This window comes from Pteropus alecto, unplaced genomic scaffold, assembly GCF_000325575.1.
Source record: "Pteropus alecto unplaced genomic scaffold, ASM32557v1 scaffold555, whole genome shotgun sequence".
NCBI classification, from domain to species: Eukaryota; Metazoa; Chordata; class Mammalia; order Chiroptera; family Pteropodidae; genus Pteropus; species Pteropus alecto.
The window spans coordinates 231,029-251,576 of record NW_006436809.1 but is presented as its reverse complement, the minus strand read 5'-3'; the positions used below and the strand labels follow the sequence as shown (position 1 = coordinate 251,576).

Below are 20,548 nucleotides of genomic sequence, written 5' to 3'. Positions count from 1 at the left end.
CGGCTCCCAGGCAATAAAGGTGCTCTTCTCTTTGAATTCAGTGGACATGCATCCTTAGAGTTGCAGGAAAGTTGGCCATGACCAGAGCCACCCCCTGGCTATACTCCTTCATCTGTGGTTCTGAGTATGAGCTCTGTGGCCTTGGCCCTAGAATGCTGAGCTGGACTTATCCCAACTTTTCAATTTTGACCACAGACTTCTTGAGAAGTAAGAAACACATGAGAAAAAGAATGGTTAAGAGGATCTCTTTGTCTCTAAATTGGTTCTGTTTGGTGCACATATAAGGGATTCATACCTGTTTAATTCTGACTCTGCAGACCAGTCATCTGAGACAAATCACTGAGCCTCTTGTGCCTCCCTGAGGTCTCAATCTAAGGGAATTTGTCCCAACTCTGTTACTATTTTTACTTGTACAAACCTGTGCTTTACACTTTGAAACGCCAAAACTCAAAACATCATAGTTTAGAGTAAGGAAAGGTTTATTGATAGAGAAGGTGCCTACTAAGAAGATGACAGCCCTGGTGATACCTCAAATCCATCTTACAGAGTTCAGGCTTTTTTTATGTCTAGGGAAAGGGAAATTGGGAGAGGCTGTTTTTATAAAATTCAAGTGGCAAGCAGAATTCCTTTAACAATTAGCATGTCTGTGTGTAAGACTAACAGAAGCTATTAGCCTGAAGGCATGGGAACAAAGCAGGCTTGAACAAGATAGTCAAAGAAAGACTGAGCATTTTACTCTGTTACAACATGGCCAAACATCAACATTAACTGCTCACACTAGATGCCAAGCACTATACCAAGCCAATTAATTGTTGCAATATTGTGATTTACATCTGAATGACCAAATATATATTTCTCATATCTGTCTGGTCTCCATCCACAGTTCCTGGGTCACAGCTCCCCAAATCCTTAGAATTTCCTGAATGACAAGAGTAATGGGAGCATCTTTTGTTATATTGATCTCTTAGGTGAAATGGGTTTCTTATAATTCATAACAAGCCCCTTTCCACAGCTGAGCTTATGTTAATGAACTGACTTTTGGAAAGCACCTAAGGAGGGGGGCCAATTGCCAGGAAAACCAAGTGGTGAACTTTGGGGCGGAAATTTTAGTCCCACCCCGATTTCCAAGGAAGGGAAAAGGACTAGAGGGTGAATCAATTGCTAGTGGCCAATGAGTTAATCAACCATGCATATGTAATAAAGTCTCCATTAAAAACCCAAAAGAAGGAAGTTTTTAAAGCTTCCAGGCTGAACTGTAACACTTCCACATACCACTGTGCTGGGCCCCAAACTCATGAGGACAGAAACTCCTTTGTTAAAGTCCACATCCTATGTATCTCTTCATCTGGCTATTGATTTGTATCCTTTATAATAAATCAGTAGTCCAGTGAGTAAATGGGTTTCCTGAGTTCTGTGAGCTGCTCTAAAGAATTAATCTAACCCAAGGAGAGGGTTGTAGGAACCTCCGCTCTGTAGCCAGTCAGTCAGATGTATAGGTAACAACCTAGACTTGCTACTGGCATCTGAAGTCCAAGACTCATAGGACCTCCACTCTATAGCTGGTCAGTCAAAGCCCAGGTAACAACCTGGACTTACAAGTGGCATTTGAAAAGGAGAGCAGTCTTATAGGACTGAGTCCTTGTGGAATCCGATGCTATCTTTGGGTTGATAGTGTCACAATTGTGTTAAATTGTAGGACACCCAGCTGATATCCAAAGAATTGGTGGTAGTTTAGGAAAACCATACACCCCTGCCCCACATTGGAGTTGGTTTCCAGAACTATATTACATCTTAAGTAATTTAAACCTCACAATTATCCTACAGAACAGGTACCCCATGAATCAACAAACTATTAGAATTAGTAATAGTTGAATACGAGATTAACTTATTAAAATCAACATTGTTTTTCTTACCAACTATAAGTTATAATTAAAACATAATAGCAATGCAAACCTTATAAATATCAGAGCCTCCTCAAAATGTACTCTTCATGAAGAGCAGGTTTTGTTTTCTCGTAAAATACTTCAGATTTACAGACAAGTGTTCTAAGTTACCTAATGAAGTTTATCCATATAGATACATGTAGCTATGATTCATTCATTCAAACTGTTGTGTAGTAACATATAATATGAATATATTACACTTTATTCTCCATTCTGTAATTTAAGTTGTACTGAACTATTTAAAATGTTTCATTGTTTACGTGTGTGAACATTTCTCTAGAGGGAGTACCGAGTCAAAGGACAGTATGTTACTAGATATTACCAAATTGTTCTATAGAGAAAATTTCACAATCTCATTAAAGGACATAAAACTAAATTTAAATAGCCAGAGAGATAATATGTTTATGGATAGGATGACGATGTCAATTTTCTCTAAATTAAATCCTCCTAACCCTCCCCAAATTCAATAAAGTTTCAGTTGATGCCAATGTAATTTTAGTTAAAAGAACATCGGTTGTTTTTTCAATTTCACACTCAACCAAAAAAGCCTTACATGTCCAAAACACTAGTTCAGTGCAGAGGAAGTTAAACAGCCTGAGTGTGGTTGAAAGGTCACCAGACTGAAGGACTGAGGACCAGGACCTGTAGATTCTGCGATTATAAAGACCAGCTGTGCCAGTTTTCTCAACCACACAACGAGAGAAACAAAGTAAGTCTTATATATTCACAGGTTTATTACAAGTTTCAAAGGAAAATGTATTTTTGAAAAAAACTTTTTGACCTCTTTAATGTTTGACAAGTGTTACAATGAACACAGGTTGCACATAGTTTGTCTTTTGCGGGGTTGCAAAGAGAATTTGTGGTAAGTTCGTGTAAAAAAATAAAGCTAAATACACTTGTATACGAAACTGGCAGGATACACAAAATTTGATACCAATTGTGTGGGATGTGATAAGGGCAAGTGCTGAGTGGGGAGAGGGACTTCTCACCTATACTCTTTGAAATATTTGAATCTTCTTTTAAACTATGAGCACATACTACTTTTATAACAAACGTTAGGCAATATTACTACTAAGTTGGACTACCAAACAATTTCATTCTTTTTCTGGATTAGACATGGTGGTTCTGCTTGTCACAGGGGAGGACAGAAGAAATCTCAAGTCCTCTGGCTTTTTTTTGCCCAGTTAAATTAGAGTAAATATTCACATCACAATGACTCCTGTTACAATTTCGAAATAAAATTCACATATGGTACAAGTGTTTAGAATGTCTTAGTTTAAAACATCTGACCCTACCTACACTTTGGGAGCAGGGTTCATAAAGTCATTTTGTACGTTGACTCATACTGAAGGGAATCTGGATTAGGGATGAAGGTAGATTTCTTCAGGGGTTGGGTTGGGAGGGTGGAAATGTGTTAAATTTGAGAGAGAGCTAGAATCAGAAAGGATGGTGGTGGTGGTGGTGTGGGAATTATTACAGAGTCATACTTTGCTTTGGAAAGTTAACGTGTGGCCTGTGTCTGTGTCCAATAACAATGGTAATAATAATAAATATTTGACAGGGTACTGCCTCATTTTATTAAACAGTGGGGTCTAGTTCCACTGCTATTAGGCAAGTCCTGAGTGAAAGAAGGAACAGGATTGTGCCTTAGTCATAGACGTTCCACTGGCTTTAAGTCTTTCCTTGGCCCCAACAGCATTGAAATGCAGAAGTCTGGTTCTGTCATTCACTTTGTCAGGACATTCTCTACAAGAAAGAGAAATGACTTGAAGGGTGTCAGAAAGGAAGGGGTCCCAGGTCTACCCAGGGCTGGCTGAAGAGTACCTGTAAAGGCAGAAGCCTTTATATCGAAATAAAAAGTCAGTTCAAGCCCAACAAAGTTCTGGATTTTCCCTTGATGATTATTTTGAAGCTTCGAAAAATTTATTTTAGATTCTTATTTTTTCCAAAACCCCGCTGGCTCCTCAGCACCGCCTAGCCCCTCTGGTTTTCCACTAGGAGGTGCAGGGAAGACGGGAGCGTCAGTGGGAGGGTCGCGGCGTCAGAGAGTTGAAAGACGGAAAGTAAAAACAACTACACAGCCGTGCGGACTCAACCTCCCTTCTCCATGGCACAATTAATCAGCCAATGTCACACGGCTGACTGGCGGCGGAGCTGGATCCCAGAGCGCTGCTTTCTCGGCCATGCCGCCCTTCGAACGCTCCGGGCTTAGCCTTTCAAAGTAAGGCAGGAACCTTTTTTCCAGACGGCGAAGAAAGGAAAGACTTTGCCGGAGAAGGAGGCGGTAAAGGTGAAGATGGTTGCATGGGTCTAAGCGTTGAGCAGGGTCACCTGCCCCGCCTCGTAGTCCAGGGCGACCGCCATGCTGCGCGGAATGTTGTTCAGCGGCAGGTCGGTGCCCGGGGAGGTGCTGGCCCAGCACTGCTGGTGAGAGAAGATCACGGCCCAGACTCCCTCGTCGGTGCTCAGGCCCTGTTCTCCCCTCTTCTTCACCCCCTCCCCCGCTACCCCCACCATGCAGCCGCCGCGCTCTCCCAGCTGCACCTCCACTTGCCAGCGGTGGCGTCCGGAGGAGAAGCCCGCGGAGCCCAGCACTGCCGGGAGGCTCTCGAAGCGCAGGGGGCTGTTGGGCAGGTTCTGCTTCTGCCGGGTGTACCTAATTGACTTCCTGTCCTCGGAGAGCACCAGACTCCGGCTGGCGGTCTGAGGGTCCAGGATGACGACCCCTAGAGGGAGGAGAGCGCGCCATCAACAGAGCTGGCAGCACTAAAAGTGCCCCTGGAGCACGGAAGGAAGTACGAGGGAGGCGGAAAGAGCACCGCCTTGTGCAGCCTGCCATTGGCCCGGCTTCTCTGTACTTCACTTTCCCCTTCTGGTTCGTGAGGGCAAAGGATGACAGCTCTTCTACCGACCCGTAAGTGGTGCTGTGCTGTAAGGTTTTGCTACTCAAAGTGCAGCTTTTCCCTGGGAGCTTAGAAATGCAGAATCTTGGGCCCCATTCCAGACCTACTGAATCAGAATCTATTTTTAAAGGATACCCTAGGTGATTTTTCTGCACATTAAATTTGAGAAGCAGAATGAGGTGATGCTTATGGAAAGAGTTTCTAAAGTAAGCATCAATTTCAAAGTGAAGGCTATTTTTAAAAAATACAATATTTACTCAGGTCAATAAGAGTCTAGCACAATGCTGGGCAAGAAACAAGGGTTTGATAAATATTTTTGAATAAATATAAGATCTATACAAGTAACTAACATTAGTTGAGCGCTCACTCTGTGCCAGGTACTATACTAAGCTTTTTGCATGTATTAATTCATTTACCTCCCAGCTACTTATAAAGTAGGTATTATTATATTTTCTATTTTATAGCCGAAGAAACTGTGAGACAAAGAAGCTTAATGACTTGCCCAGTGTCTTATAATTAGCAAGAGGTGGAACAGAAAACCCAAGCAATTAGGCTCCAGAGTTCATATATTTAATCACTCTGTTTGCTGCCTTGGATTGAAATGGATAAATAGAGGAACGCCTTCGAAACTCCCAGCTGTTTACCTGAATCTGTTTCCAGATGACGCACCAAGTTTTCTGAGGGAAGCAGAACAGAAAGATCTGTGATGTTATTTCTTATAGGTACCTCCAATGGCAGTGTATTCTGGGAACAATTTGAGGACAGGGATGGGAGAAGGCTCAGCTTCTGCTGTGGTCTAACAAGAGAGAAGCTGTCCTCACTTCCCTGGACTCTCAGTCCTAGTGCCGGTCATTGGGGAGAGGAGGAAATGCTTTAGGGAATGATTCCCCCTGGGCAGAGTGGGACCACTAAGGGAAGGCTTAAGGGAGGGAAGACATCTTGAGGTAGGTTTTGAAGGTGAGGAAAGATGGAGATGGATGGAAGACAGAAGGACAACTAATGGGAAATGACGAAAGCCGTTGCCTTTCCCCTTTACCTGAGAAGGTACCCATCATTTCTGGGAGGATAACTATTTTCCTGTGGAGATCACGGATATTCTTTACAAGGTCAGGAGAAATGGCCTCGGGACTCACAAAAGTCTTCATCTCACACCTGCAAACAAGTCGGTAATCAGGTATAATTTCCAAAACTAATGTTTGGGTGATACAGACTAAGTGAGGCTAAAATCAAACTAATTTTGGTGAATAATTAGACTGAGTATCATCTCTTTATCTCTGCTAGAAATTTGTAGCTACTAAAGCAAGAAACATTTCAGTTGACCTAAGAAGAACTAATGGTAACTACTTAAGAATTATAAATAGGTCCTTTAAGAGAATGTTTGGGCCTGTGGGGGCAGAAAGAGGGCAGTATGGTACCATTTGAAAAACAGACTTAAATTATTCTTTCTAATTTATGTGCTGTTCATTACAAGGGAAAAGGGATTGGTGGTGGTGGTGGTGTGTGTGTGTGTGTAAAAAAACCATATACTACAGTGAAAAAGCCCTTGATCTGGTTTCAGCTCAGTTCTTGCTTATTGTTTGCTGTGTGACCTCGAACAAGCATTTCTGCCTCTGGGTCTCAGCTTCTTCATCAGACTAGAAGACCTTTCAGGCCCTCCTAGATCTAAATCTCTAACATTCTGAAAGAATATTTAGAGACACTTCCTGATTCATGGACACCTGGGCTAAGCCTCTCTACACATGCAAGAGTACACGGCATATGACAAGCATTCCCTAGTTGCTGTGTCTCCGCTCACCTCAGGGCAGACTGCTCATGCTCATAGCAGAGAAGAAAGAAAAGGAACATATATTTATAATGCCTCCTAGCACTTGAAATTCTGAAGAAATAGAGAAGTTGAATGTGAAAAATGATTAAAAGAACAGGCTGGTATTCCAAAGTTCTGCATTTATCATATTCTATATAGAAATTTCCCCAGCATTACACTTTTGATAGTGTTGTATACTGACTCAAGCACTAATAATTTCAGGGATTAAATAGAACTTCCCAGATTATCCTAAAAACATAATTCTTATTTATAACTTCACTTCTGGGGGAAAAAGTGTGTCCCTGATACCAAACAGTCAGTTTAAAAATGCACCTTTAGAACACAAACCTTTAAGTCTGGGCTGTTTATGTGTGAGTGAATGGGACGGTGCATCTGATTACTTTTGCTTTTGTGTGCCCCTCCCCTTCAGTCCCCCTGTCGAGTATAAAGGAGATGAGATGGGGGAGTGGGCCCTACCTGCTCTGGTTGACTCTGACATCCTACAAAATAAAAAAGAACATGCACTTAATTCCCACACATCTTTCCCATCAGAGATTCTGTACATCCTTTCTTCCTTAACATAGAAGATCAAAACTTTCCTCCTGCAGAAAGTTGTGTCTGTTTAATTACCTACTTATGATACTGCTCTTTTACATCATGCTTCCTTACTAATTTGGAACTCTGTTGTCAGTTCATTCGTCTCAGCCTTATCTTGGGGATGTGTCCTGCATCCAGCAATTAAGAGATGGTAGAGTTATCAGCCAGACCTGATGTGAAACAGGATACTATAAATGATAATCACAATAGACTCCATTTATTGAGTTTTTTTTTTTCTGTGAGCTAGGGACCATGCTAAACATTTTGCATAGATTGTTTCTTATCTTAGCAACCCAGTGAGGGAGGTGATATTATTATCTCCATGTTTAGAGAGGTTACAAGACTGGCCAAGGTCTCACAGCTGGAAGAGCCGACACTCAAACCCAAGACTGTCTGACTCCAAAGCCCTTGACATGACCACAATGCATGGGCAGGTCATCCAGCCTTTTGGGGTCTGCATCTCTGTAACCTCTCTGGGACAAGAGAACCTGATAACCATCACTCCCTCCCATTAGAAATAATCTTCCTTTCCTGCTTCTCTCCAGTATCTTTTGCCCACAGCATAGTGTCCCCTTCCTGTGGAGACCCTCTCCTATCCCAGAAAGTCGTGGAATGTCTCTCACTTGTAGAAGTTCACTTGCTGGCTGCTGACACTTCTCCTCCAGCTCCTTGACCTGGACTCCAAGCCAGGTGACCTCCTCAGTAACCTTTGAGATGTACTCGTCCCTCTCCTTCCAGATTTGCCGCTCCAGCTCAGTCAGCCTGGCCAGCAGGAGACAATGCTGTTTCCTCAGCTCCTGCTGCAACTTCTCAAAGGCTGCTTCTACTTGCTGCTTCTTGCTTTCAATCCGAGTCTGCCAGGGGTAGAAAGACCAATGTGGTTAGGGAAAAGCTCACAGAGCTGGCTTCCGGGATGATCTTCTACATACTTACTATTGATTAAGAGGACTAGAGAGTAACTAGTTCCAAGATTCATCCTCACAGATAACACTATGGTAGAAGTAGGTACGTCTCAGGATAAACTTACTAATGATGAGGGCTATATGCTCTTGTCTTACCTAGAGATTCTAATAATAATGCCACATTCTGCTCTCTGAACCATGCTGAACTTTTCAAAAATCCTTCCACATCTATGATACCATCCTAACCCCATCATACATTCCCTAGAAGCAGATGGAGATAATTATAGTTATTTCTTAGAAAGCTATTGAAGTGAGAGGAAGCTGTAATTAGAGTCAGCACAACTTATCAGAATAGTGTGTGGCATTGCTCTTAGCCATTGAGGTCACCATCTATCTACAGAGCTTGATGGGAGTTGAGGGATGCTGGAGAAATCTTTCTGTCCGAAAACTCTGTCTCTTTGGTCAAGGTACCAGAAATTCCCACACTGCAGATTTCCTCATGAATAACTTTGTAGCACAAGAAAAGATGTGGGAAGGAGCCAGATATAGCCACATCATTGCCTGCTGTCTTCAGGATCAGCCTTGTAGTCAGGACTAGAATGCAGACACTAATATCCGCCTTCTGGCCTGCAGGCAGACAGACTGCAATGGGAAGAACAATGTACTAAGAGTCAAGAGATCCAAGTTCTAGCCATTTCATCATAAACTTGGGCTTTGCCATGTGACCTTGGGAGCATTGCTTTCATGGACTTCGATTTTCTGTTCTGTAAAAATATGACTGATAAGATGGGTCTTGGATTAGAAGATGTCAAAACACCTTTCCTATTAGGTGCGAGCAGATCAAGGCAAGGAGCGTGGATGCCAAGTTTATGGTGTTCTGCAAAGATAGTCGATGTGCCTAAAACCCGAAAGACTTTCTGTAAGAAGTGTGGAAAGCATCAGCCTCACAAAATGACCCAGTATAAGAAGGGCAAGGATTCCCTGTATGCCCAGAAAAAGAGGCTCTATGATCGGAAGCAGAGTGGCTATGTGGACAGAGTGGACAAAGCCGATTTTCTCGAAGAAAGCTAAAACCACAAGGAAGATTGTGCTGAGGTTTGAATGTGTTGAGCCTAACTGTAGATCTGAGAGGATGCTGGCCATTAAGAGATGCAAGCATTTTGAACTTAGAGGAGATAAGAAGAGAAAGGGCCAAGTGATCCAGTTCTAAGCTTTGGGAGTCTTTTGTTTTTTTGAGAGAAAAATGTTGAAACTATAGAACAATGAACCTGTATGAAAATAAATGCAGATTTCTTAAAAAAAAAAAGAGGAGGAGGAGGAGGAGGGGAAGGAGGAAGAGAAGGAGGAGAAAGAGAAGAGTCAAAACCACTTCCAGCTCTGAGGTTCTGGGATTCCACACTTTTGGCCCCAAATGCCCTTGTGCAGATGCAGGGAGATAAATGAGAACAATTTTCCAGTTCTTTCCAGCCAGGCAATAGCTATCAGATGACAACAGGATTCTCCAGAGTCTGTTAAGAAAACCCCCAAAGAAGAAAGTGGCCAATAATGTGGCCTTACCAGAAGCACTTGGATCTTCTGGTCTTCCCGACTCTTTATGTCCTCAATCTCATCCCTCTCCATGCTCAGAGCTTCCAATCGACTCCTGAGACGATTCTGTGGGGAAAAGAATGGGTGAAAGAGGTGGCTTAATTTATAATTCAACATACAGATATTAATCGTCTACCGTGTTCTTGGCACATCATTGAGTGCTGAAGAGTTCAGAGGTGAAAAAAGCCCAGTCCTTGTCCCTAAAGAGATCACTATATATGGAAGGAATCAGTCATGAATGATTAAAATACAAATAAACAAATACAATAATCAAGGTGGGCACACAGAGAGCTGGGAATGCAGAGGAGGGACAATTCTGCCTATAGGGACAAGGGAAGGATTTCAGAAAGCAGAAAACATTTACAGTGGCCTTGAAAGATAAATTTCCAGTTGGGTAAGAGAAGGGGAGGAGAGGACTTAAAGCCTCTGAACTGTACATTTAAAAACTGTTAAAATGATAAAAAAAAAAATAGTGAGGGAAGAGGAGAGCATTCTCGGAGGAAAGAACTACATGTGAAAAGTATTAGAAACAAGGAATTCAGAAAACAGCAGGTATGTACAGGTCAGTCTGGCTGAACACATGGTGCCTTGGGAAGGGTGGCTGAGAAATAATACTGAACAGGTAGCAGGATCCTGACTGCAAATGGCTTTGGGTGCCTTCCTAAAAACTTTGGGCCTTCTTTGGGCACTAGGAATCCATGGAAGGATTATGAATAGGGGAGTGATATGATAGGCTTTGTGTTTTAGGAAGATCTACCTCGAAGCAGGTTGGAGGGCGATTGGAAAGGTGAGAGTGGAGACAGGGAACACATCGGAGACCATGCAAAGTCTGGGTGACAGATATCGAGAACCTGGATTGGTAGTTGTGGGGATAATGCAGAGTTAAAGACTTGAGAAATGCGTCTGAAGAAACCACTTCCAGACCTGGTGACTGGATGACAAGAGAGAGATCCAAGAGGCAGACAGGAATTGATAATGTCCCCAAGACTAGATGGCCTACTGCCACACCTTCCTTTCCCAAAAAGAAGAGCAGTGCTTGCAGGTTGCCCTTCCCTGGCCCTCTCTTCCCTCTGAGCCCTGTGGTCAGGGCCTTGGTAAATCCCATACCCATTCTGCATCCCGGGAGATGAGGTACACCCAGCCCTTAGCCTGCAGGAGATCCTGCTCTGCACAGAGGCTCTTTTTTATTCCACAGAGATGAAGCCATGGCTACAACTCTTTGTGTTCTATCACGACTGCACATCCAAGTGGAACCATGGCCCCCTAAGTCTGGGAATGCTCCAGTGTCCCAACAGCCTTGGATTCTGTAATGTGGAAGCTATTGCCCTTTATCCAGACCCCTGCCCCATCCCCTTACCATGACAGTACTGTTCTGTCCCGAGCAGGCTGAAACTAAAGTCTCACTTCTTACCCGGTAGGGCTGAATGGCATCTTCAAGGAAGCCCACGGTGTGGGCTTGGTGGGTGGGACCTTCTCGGCAGAACACACAGAGGAACTCGGCATCATTCTCACAGAAGAAGTAAATCTTCTCACCATGTTCCTTGCAGTACGTCTCCCCCAGAGGGCCCAGGGGCACGGGGGCCATGAGGATCTCAGTCTTCTCTTTCTCCTTACAAAGGGGACAGAGCAGAACCCTGCTGGAAGGCTGGGCCCCCCTGTGGGAGGGTGGAGGGAGGCACAGCCGGCAGAAGGTGTGTCCACAGGTGGTCACTGCATCCTCCAGGGGTCCCTTGCAGGCAAGACAGGCAACCCCCTTGTGGGAGGAAGTTGAGGGCATCTCAGTGCCTTTCCCAGCTCTTTCACTCAGACCTCTGCCTCAGGCCACATAAATTTTCTTTCTCTGAAACTGAGTCACTTTCACATGAGTCACAGAGGGAAAAGAATAGGAGGCCAAGAGAAAGGAAGGCAGTAATGTCCAGGCAGAGAATCCACCTGGCCCCACCTCTTGTGTTTCCCAGAACCCTGGCTACCACCCATCAGCAAAGTGGGTCCAAACTCCAAGGCATCTCGAATTACCCAGCATTTCCCAGCAGCGGCCTGGACAGACTTTTCTCCACTCTTGGACTTTCAGGTTCCTGGGTTGGGGAGCAGAACATGTCATGAGGTCACAGGGAGATGGGGTTTCCTGGAATCCCTTCCTTAGTGACAGTGGGGTGGGAAGATTGAGAAGATGACACTGCTTTCTATTCGACTGAGCAGGTGGGAGCCATAAACTGCTGGCTTTGAGGCACGCCCACAGCAGCAAAGTTAGCCGGAGTGGGTGGCGACTCCCGGGACTCTGGGGGCTCTGTTCAGATGTTGCAGGTTCACTAGTGGCGACGGCTCATGGACCCCTTCCTCTGCCCCCCTTTTCCTGACTCACCTTATATCCTCTAAACTCCTAACCCCCACCACCCTCCAACATCAGTGTCCTCACTGGAGTTTTGGCAACATTGTACTTCAATTTTCATTTTTAACTGCAGGTAGGAGAAGGCAAAGGATTATAATACAAATGATTCATGTTGAAAAAATTTAGAAAACTCGATGAGTCAATGAGATAAACAAATTTAACCACATTTGTCTGACATTTAGTATTTTTATATTATATCCAATCTGATGACAACCTTTGGGGGAAAGTATGATTACCTTCCTTTTACAGAGAAAGAAATGTAAACTGAAAGACAAAATGACTTCCCCTAGGTCACAGAGGTAGAAAGCCGAAGAGGGGGCGTTAATCCAAGTTTGCCAGCTTCCAGCCCTGTGCTTTTCCCGAACTTCGAGCCAAGACAATGATCAAACAGTCATGGTTCTTCATCCACTCACCTGAACTGTAATTATAACCAAGGAAAAATTCCTTCCATTCCCTCTTTGATGGTCAGACTTCCACCCTGTCTTGCTCCCTTTGCACTTCAGCTATTTTGTACATCATCTTCCCTTCCCACCCTCCCTGCTCCTACCACCTCAGCCCAAGAGTGCAGCCCTTGGAGCTTCGCTGTTCAACACATGAGCCCCAGCCACACGTGGCTGCTAAGCATTTAGAAGTAGCCAGTGTAAATACACTCCAGATTTCAAAGACAGCACCAGTGAAAGTGAAATATCACATCACTAATTTTTATACTGATTACATGTTAAGTGATATGATATTAATGTTAATATAATAATATTTGAGGCTAAATAAAATATTAAAATTGTTTTTACTTTTTACTTTTTAATTTGGCTACTAGGAAATTTTAAATTGCATATGTGGCTCATGCTGTATTTCTATTTGACAGCATGACTCTGAGACTCAGATCTGAGTGCAAATTATGGCTGCCCATCTTCCTACTTGTGTGCCTTGGGCAAGCTAAATAACCTGGCCAAGAGCTCAGCTAATATCCTAATGGCACTGATGTCACAGAACAGACAGGAGGAAGAAATAAGATCCTATGTTTCAGTGTGAGGAATACAGTCATCATAAATAAAGGCTGGCTGTTGCTATTTTTCTTCCTCCTCCCCACACAGGGTATTTGCCAACCCCTCTGGAACTCTGTGGCAGGCCATTTGAGGCATCACCAGTGAAGTTGCCTGTACCGTGTTCTCTCGGGCACAACCACCTTATCTGGGTCCCCACACTCTCCTGGGCTGGCTGATACCTCCAATCGCTCTGGAGACAGCTAGTCATATTGCAGGGAGGCTGGGGTGGCATCACTGCTCTGTGACTCAGTCTTCTTCCTGCCTCCCAAAAGAAGAACGATCCCTTTCAACTGTAGAGGGTCAAGATGCCACCACTTTCCTTCTGCTGTGAGTGTCTCTGGATGGACCGGAAGGAGCTGCAAGTCTCAGGTCATGGATACTGGTCCAGAGAGTAACTAAGGCCATCTCTGGAATGCTGTGATCCCTTCTTCCTCCTCTTCTTCCTCCCCCTCTTCTGTTATTTCTCTGTCCCTGACATTGGAGGGTGTGTATCTGTTCCTTTGGAAAGAGGACAGCAGAGCCCTGGCCACCAGAGATGCAAGTGGTGCCTTGCCTTTGTGTTTGCGCGCATGCCTGTGTGTGTGTATCCATGACGCTGTCAGTGTGTATTTAAGATGTACCTGTTTCTGACTGTGTGCACATGTGGGTGTGTGAGTGTGTGTCCTCACTGTTCTCCTAGCCCTTTTTTCTCATCCAAGCAGAGAGAGTGACTTGAGGAAGCCAAAGTGCAGCAGCATCATGGCTTCGGTCGCCTCTGTGACCAGCCTGGCAGATGAGGTCAACTGCCCCATCTGCCAAGGATCCCTGAGGGAGCCAGTCACCATTGACTGTGGCCACAATTTCTGCCGTGGCTGCCTCACCCGTTACTGTGAGATCCCGGGCCCAGACCCTGAGGAGCCTCCCACCTGCCCACTTTGCAAGGAGCCTTTCCGTCCAGGGAGCTTCCGGCCCAATTGGCAGCTGGCCAGCGTGGTAGAGAACATAGAGCGCCTCAAGCTGGTGTCCAGGCCGGGCTCAGAAGAGGACACCTGCCACGAGCACCAGGAGAAAATCTACTTCTTTTGTGAGGATGATGAGATGCAGTTGTGCGTGGTGTGCCGGGAGGCCTGGGAGCACCGAACCCACACTGTACGCTTTCTGGAGGATGCAGCAGGTCCCTACAGGGTAGGAGAGGGCAAACTGGGCATTCCCAGGATGGGTCTGGACTAAGAGAGTTAGAGCAGAGCTGTGGATTATTTGGGCTACTATGAAGTCAAATTCTATCTCCTTACTTCTATCATCACCCAGGCAATATACTCAGTCATGGTAAATCACGTGTTTAAATTTTAAGCATGTTCCTTGTGGTTTACTTATGGCCATTACATAATAAGAACTCAACGAATATTTGTTGAATAGATGAGTGATCAAAATGTGAGTGTGTGTGTCTGCGCAATGGATCAGTCAGAAATGTCTGAGGATGTCTGAGTTTGTATTTGAGGGAATGATTGCACAAAAGGTGTGTATACTTATTAGTGTTTGCATATTTACCAGTGCATGTGGTGTGTTTGGGGGAAGTCTGATTATTTGAGTGTGTAAATGTAACTGCTCATATTTGTGAATAAATTCGTGCTTACACATTGTTTACACATATGTAGGTTAACTAAATATATGTGGCGTGTAATTTTGTCCGTCATTAAATGAGTGCTGGTTTTAGCTGTTTATATATTGTGTTTTAGCACAAGTGTGTGTATGTGTCAATTAGTTAATTAACATTTGATGATGAGAATTCTATATGTACTTCTAAATTTACCTATATGAGCATTTCCATGTGTTTACCTCCTCCTCACTCTACTCTAGAGCCGGCAACTTTAGAATAGTTCATCAGTTATTTTTGCATTATCCAAGTTTCTTCTCCCATTCAGAATCATTCACAGGAAATTGATTCCATTCACAGGAGAGGGTTATTTGGATGTGTTCCCTTTGGGACATGTGAGAAAGTTGTAATAATTTCAAAGAAGGCATATCAAGCTCAAGACAGATCCCAGATGCCATTTACCAAAGGCAAAAGAAATTAGGGTGTTTCACATGAAGAAAGAAAGGCTCAAGTGGGAACACCAAGTCACAGCCTATGATAACACAGGATAAATGGGGAAAGTCCTTATCAGAATTCTTGAAGAACAAGAGCAAGAGGAAAATGACCCAAAGAGAGTAAGCTGTGAAGGACAATTAAGGCCCAGGCACTGTCAGCTAAGGGAGTGACGCCTTCCCTTGGGTCATTCCATTTCTGGAGGCAGAAGATTGGATGAGATGACCACCCTTAGCAAATCATTGTTTCCCTCTTAAATATTTTATGTTCCTTCTCTCCAGGAACAAATACAGAAGTGTCTTGAGTGTCTAAGGAAAGAGAGAGAGGAGGTTCAAGAAATCCAGTCAAGAGAAAGTCAAAGGATACAAGTCCTCCTGGTAGGTCATCATCCCTTCTGCAGCCCCTCCCTTTTCTCAGGGGCCCGTGGTTCCCTGAAACTGAGGCACTGCAGCATATAGGGCTTTGAAGCCATCTGACTTTGAATCCTGATCCCAACACTAACCAGCTTTTATGACTTCAAGCAACTCTCTGCCCTGTTTATTTTTCTGTGATGTAGAGATTAAATTTCTGTAAAGATTAAAATGAGATTGTGCCTGTAATGTTGTGCATATAGTGTGTAAAAGGTGAAAGCCTCCTCTCAGCCTACCTTTTTAGAAACTCCAGCAGATGGTGCTGAGGCTATGCTCCCAGAAACCCGTAGCAGGTGGAAAGGAAACCATGTTGCAGTTCCAAGTCTGTCTGGGTACCTGGAGGTGGGGCCGGGAGCTCTGATTTTACCACCAAACCTTGTAGGATGTGGATTTGGGCCAGGAGAGAGATGGGAGTGAATTAAGGAAAAAGAAGAAAAAGGAAAAGGAGGAGAAATAACTTCCTGCTGGCCTTCTCTTGGTCCCCTCAGACTCAGGTGGCCACAAAGAGACAAAAAGTGATTTCTGAGTTTGCATATCTGAGCCAGTTCCTGGAGGAGCAGCAGAGCATCCTCTTAGCCCAGTTGGAGAGGCTAGATGGGGACATCTTGAAGCAACGGGATGAGTTTGATGTCCTGGTCGCTGGGGAGATCTGCCGGTTCAGCTCCTTGATCACAGAACTGGAGGAAAAGAATGAGAGGCCAGCAAGGGAGCTCCTGACGGTGAGACCTGCCCCTGCTCACCTTGCCTGTGCTATATATATATATATATATTTTTGCATTTTCACTATGTCTAAGCCATGTCTCCTTCACTCATACATCTCTGCATCCCCAGTGGAAGATGGGTCACAGGACAGGAAGTTTTGAATTCTAGTCCTGGCTTCCCCAAAAATTCTTGATCATGTTGCTCTGTGGTCTTGGTCTCTCCATTCTACCATCCATCAAATAGGGAAGATAATTTTCTTACCTACCTCACAGGTGAGGTTCCAACAATTAATGAAAGTGAAAGTAGCACTTTGAAAAGCATCAAGTACTACGCAAACAAATGTCAGGTGTTACTTCCAAGGCAAACTATTTTCTGTGCCACTGCCTACCAATTAGTTAGTTCTTCCTGGTTTATTTCACTTCCTCACACTGGAGGAGAGATATTGAGGTCCCAACAAGGAATCAGAAAGGTAGCATGATTTAGGGGGACACACTCAGGACTGAGAAACAGGAGACATTGGAGTGGGACTTGCCTTTGCTTCTAACAGCAGAGTAGGCCACTTCACTACCTGGATCAATAAAAATAAGGGGTTGGGCTCTTTGATCTTGAAAGCCTCATAAAATTCTAAAACCGTGTGACTCTATGGATCTGGTATCCCTTTTCTATCCACAGATAAGAATATGGTATTTTGTCTTTTCTAATTAAAAGAAAAGTGAGAGAAGGAAAGTTGAAACTGAATCACTGTTTCTCAATCTCTCTCTCTCTCTCTCTCTCTCTCTCTCTCTCTCTCTCTCTTTTCCTAGGATATCCGAAGTACTCTAATAAGGTAAGTGATACAATTCTTCTCTTCTCTTTTCCCACATACGTACATATGCACACAAGCCCAATTAGTGCCATACAAATATACAACATTCTCACATTAAGGATAAAAATTCACATGTACACTTTCACATATTCAAGTGCATTCACATATACAGCAGTAGAAATGCATGCCCAAGATCGGGCAGTGGGGTCCATCCGAGAGGAAGTATGTCTTCCTATGGGAATTGGCACCTCCATGCCCAATTAGACAAAGGCAACTGGCTGAGTCTGGAGGTTTCACTAAGGAGGAGAATTCCCAGACTCCACTATTTCTGTGTCCCTAGATGTGAAACCAGAAAGTGCCGGAAACCAGAGGCTGTGTCCCCTGAGCTGGGCCAGAGAATTCGGGACTTCCCCCAGCAGGCCCTCCCACTGCAGAGGGAGATGAAGACGTTTCTGGGTAAGCACACCCCAGGCCTTTACACAGCACAGGGGACCATGAAGCTTGGCTTTAGAGATGGCCCCCATGCTCCACTGCCCATGCTTTTGTCACTTCTGGCAAGGTTTGTACCCTTTCAGTGCCTTCGTTTCCTTATTTGTAGATATTCATAAAATCAGGATGATGTGACAATGAAGAGAAATAATAAAAGTGAAGATTTCTGGGAAAAAAATTTAACTGATTTGGAAAGCAATTAAATAAATCTGATTAATTGCATTAAGCAATAAGATAATGATTAATAAAAGCTATCATTCTCAATAATTAAAAAAACCCATAAAAGCATTTGTAGTACATAAGTTTTTGATGATAAACACTGTTAATTACTAACCAGCAACAATATTTCTCTTTGCCCCATGGTAGTTGGCTTCCCTCACTTCCCTCTCATTCGTCTGGTTCTGTGCCGCCCTTTTCTGGAACAGGGAGTGGTGGTAAGAGAGGGTGTGGAGGATTTGCACCGAGAGTCAAGAATGTGGCCCTCTGCCAACACCTACCTCTCCACACATGTGACATCATGAATGATGCCACCTATTTCTAAATGACCCCCCTACAAAAGTGTCACCCTAGAGGAATTTTCCCCACAAATTCACTCCCTGCAATACTCCCAGTGACCTGGCAATGAAAGAAATTTTACTCTAATCAAAGACTATTCTCCAAATTTCTGAGCTGAACAAGAAATAAATTAACCCACTTATCCATTCATTAAGTAGACATTTCTTGAGCATTTACTATGTGCTGGGCTCTGCATGGAAAAGTGAGGATACAGAGATGAGCAAGGCAGACGTGGTCTCTGCCTCTTCAGGACTAGGGGACTGCGTCTCAAAGTGGGGCTCTCAACCAGCAGCTGCAGACCCTGGGAACTTGTTAGAAATGCACATTCTCAGTCTGACCCCGAGTCAACTGAATCAGAAACACGCGTGCTCCAGGGGACTCTGCTGCAAGCTCAAGTTTAGAACCATTGGTCTAGAAGATTTCAGCTTCCGTTATTTTCTTTGTTTCTTTCCTTCTCTGGGCCTTAGTTTTCTCATTAAGTGTTCTATAGTTCTGTGAGACTAATGAAGTCTCATCCTGTTTTATTTCCTCTTTACAGAAAAACTTTGCTTCGAGTTGGACTATGAACCAGGTAAGCATCCTACGTCTGGGTAGGAGGGAGAGAAGAATCTAAATTGAAAAGGAAAAAAATACGCACACACACACACACATAAGTATACACACATGTCATTACCTTACAAAGACTTGTGGAAGAACCATGAAGAAAGCATACACAAACCACACACCTGGCATGAAGTTCATATTCTCACGTACACATGATGAGGGGAGTAGAAAGATTAAACTAAAATGGGACAAGTTCTATCAGGAAAGGCTTTCTAGATGAGAACTTTGATCACGTTCTTAGAACTGACTGGAGGCCCTACTCCCTTGCAGGTGTCCTTTCATAGATGACAGAAGGAGAGCAGCCTGTGGGTGAGAAAGAAATGAACAGAAAGGACCCCACTCAAGGCTGTTGCTCACAGTCTATCAGCCAAAGACCCTGAGAAGTCACAGTTTAGGAAGGGACTCTCTTACCCATGGACATATCTGAATTTATCAATTTGTCTCAATTTATGGATACTAAAAGTAACAATATGTGGAAGTCTGCAGAAGTTTTTATGTTAAAAAGTGGCCCTCAGACCCTGACGGTTTTAGAATTACTGAGGCAGAATGAATAACCCATGGGTGAGCGGGAGAACCTGCCAGGAACAAAGACCTGAGTCATAGGTGCCCTGGGAAGAACTATGAAGTATGGACTGAGAGGAGAATGTCTCCGTCCCCCCAGATCCAAAATATGGGAGGAGGAGACCGTCATGTGTCAGCAGCAGGAGATCAGAGCAGGTGTGCCCAGCTTTGGGAGTCGACCAGCTTGCGGGGAGCAGAACTACTTCCAGAGACCCAATAGAACCAAGGGGAGCATGCATATGGAAAATGACATGTCCTCTGCGGCAGGCTGTTCAGGCTTTAACATGCATACCAGTCACCTGCAGATCCTTCTAAAAATGCAATTCCCTTTTGGGTGGTCTGGGGTGAAGCCTTAGAGCCTATTTTTAACAAGTTCCTGGGTGTTGGTCTGCATAGACACCATACATGTTGTGGCAATAATAGCACTAATAGGTGGGTGCCTAGGGGACTTTTTAGGTCTTTCGTGAAGGAGATAACATGTCTGCTGACATCTATTTCCCTTTTGGTTTCCCCCACAGCTCACATCTCTCTAGATCCCCAGACTTCCCACCCCAAGCTCCTCTTGTCTGAGAACCGCCAGCAGGTTCGATTCTCCTACAAATGGCAGAACTCACCAGACAGCCCCCAGCGTTTTGACCGGGCCACCTGTGTCCTGGCCCACCATGGTTTCACAAGGGGAAGACACACATGGGTGGTGAGTGTAGACTTGGCCCACGGGGGCAGCTGCACTGTGGGTGTGGCCAGTGAGGACGTACGGCGGAAGGGGGAGCTTCGGCTGCGGCCAGAGGAGGGGGTGTGGGCCATGAGGCTGGCTTGGGGCTTTGTCTCTGCCCTGGGCTCCTTCCCCACACGGCTCGTCCTGGAGGAGCAGCCCAGGAAGCTGCGGGTGTCTCTTGACTACGAGGTGGGCTGGGTGACCTTTGTCAACGCTGTCACCCAGGAACACATCTACACCTTCACTGCCTCCTTCACTCGGAAGGTCTTCCCCTTCTTTGGGCTCTGGGGTCGAGGGTCCAGTTTCCTCCTGAGCTCCTGAGAGGATCAAGTTACCCTCCTTTAAGTACAGGGCTCAAAGAGATGACCGTATGGATTTGACCTCTGGCTGAGTCACCTGGAAGACTTGAAACAGAAATTATTGCTTTAGATGATATAGTATAGTCAGGACTTTAACAAGGGACAAGGAGATGAGC

General features: G+C 44.5%; 2 protein-coding genes and 1 pseudogene across 2 annotated transcripts; 2 read left to right on the top strand and 1 right to left on the bottom strand.

Annotated features, from left to right (window-relative positions):
• Positions 1–4,151: 4,151 nt before the first annotated feature.
• On the bottom strand, positions 4,152–12,842 carry TRIM15 (tripartite motif containing 15). Its single transcript, XM_006913646.3, is given in 7 exon segments — positions 4,152–4,669; positions 5,491–5,523; positions 5,883–5,998; positions 7,128–7,150; positions 7,871–8,101; positions 9,707–9,802; positions 11,148–12,842. Coding segments are annotated over 7 exon segments (1,383 nt in total). The 5' UTR covers positions 11,514–12,842.
• Positions 4,555–10,010, top strand: LOC102885931 (annotated as a pseudogene).
• Positions 12,843–12,920: 78 nt separating the features above from the next.
• LOC102897927 (tripartite motif-containing protein 10) lies at positions 12,921–20,528 on the top strand. The gene is made up of 7 exons (XM_025048071.1): positions 12,921–14,332; positions 15,515–15,610; positions 16,132–16,362; positions 17,149–17,171; positions 17,491–17,606; positions 18,733–18,765; positions 19,877–20,528. Exons 1-7 carry the CDS (start codon positions 13,907–13,909, stop codon positions 20,392–20,394), a joined length of 1,443 nt encoding a protein of 480 aa, XP_024903839.1. The 5' UTR covers positions 12,921–13,906; the 3' UTR covers positions 20,395–20,528.
• Positions 20,529–20,548: the final 20 nt, after the last annotated feature.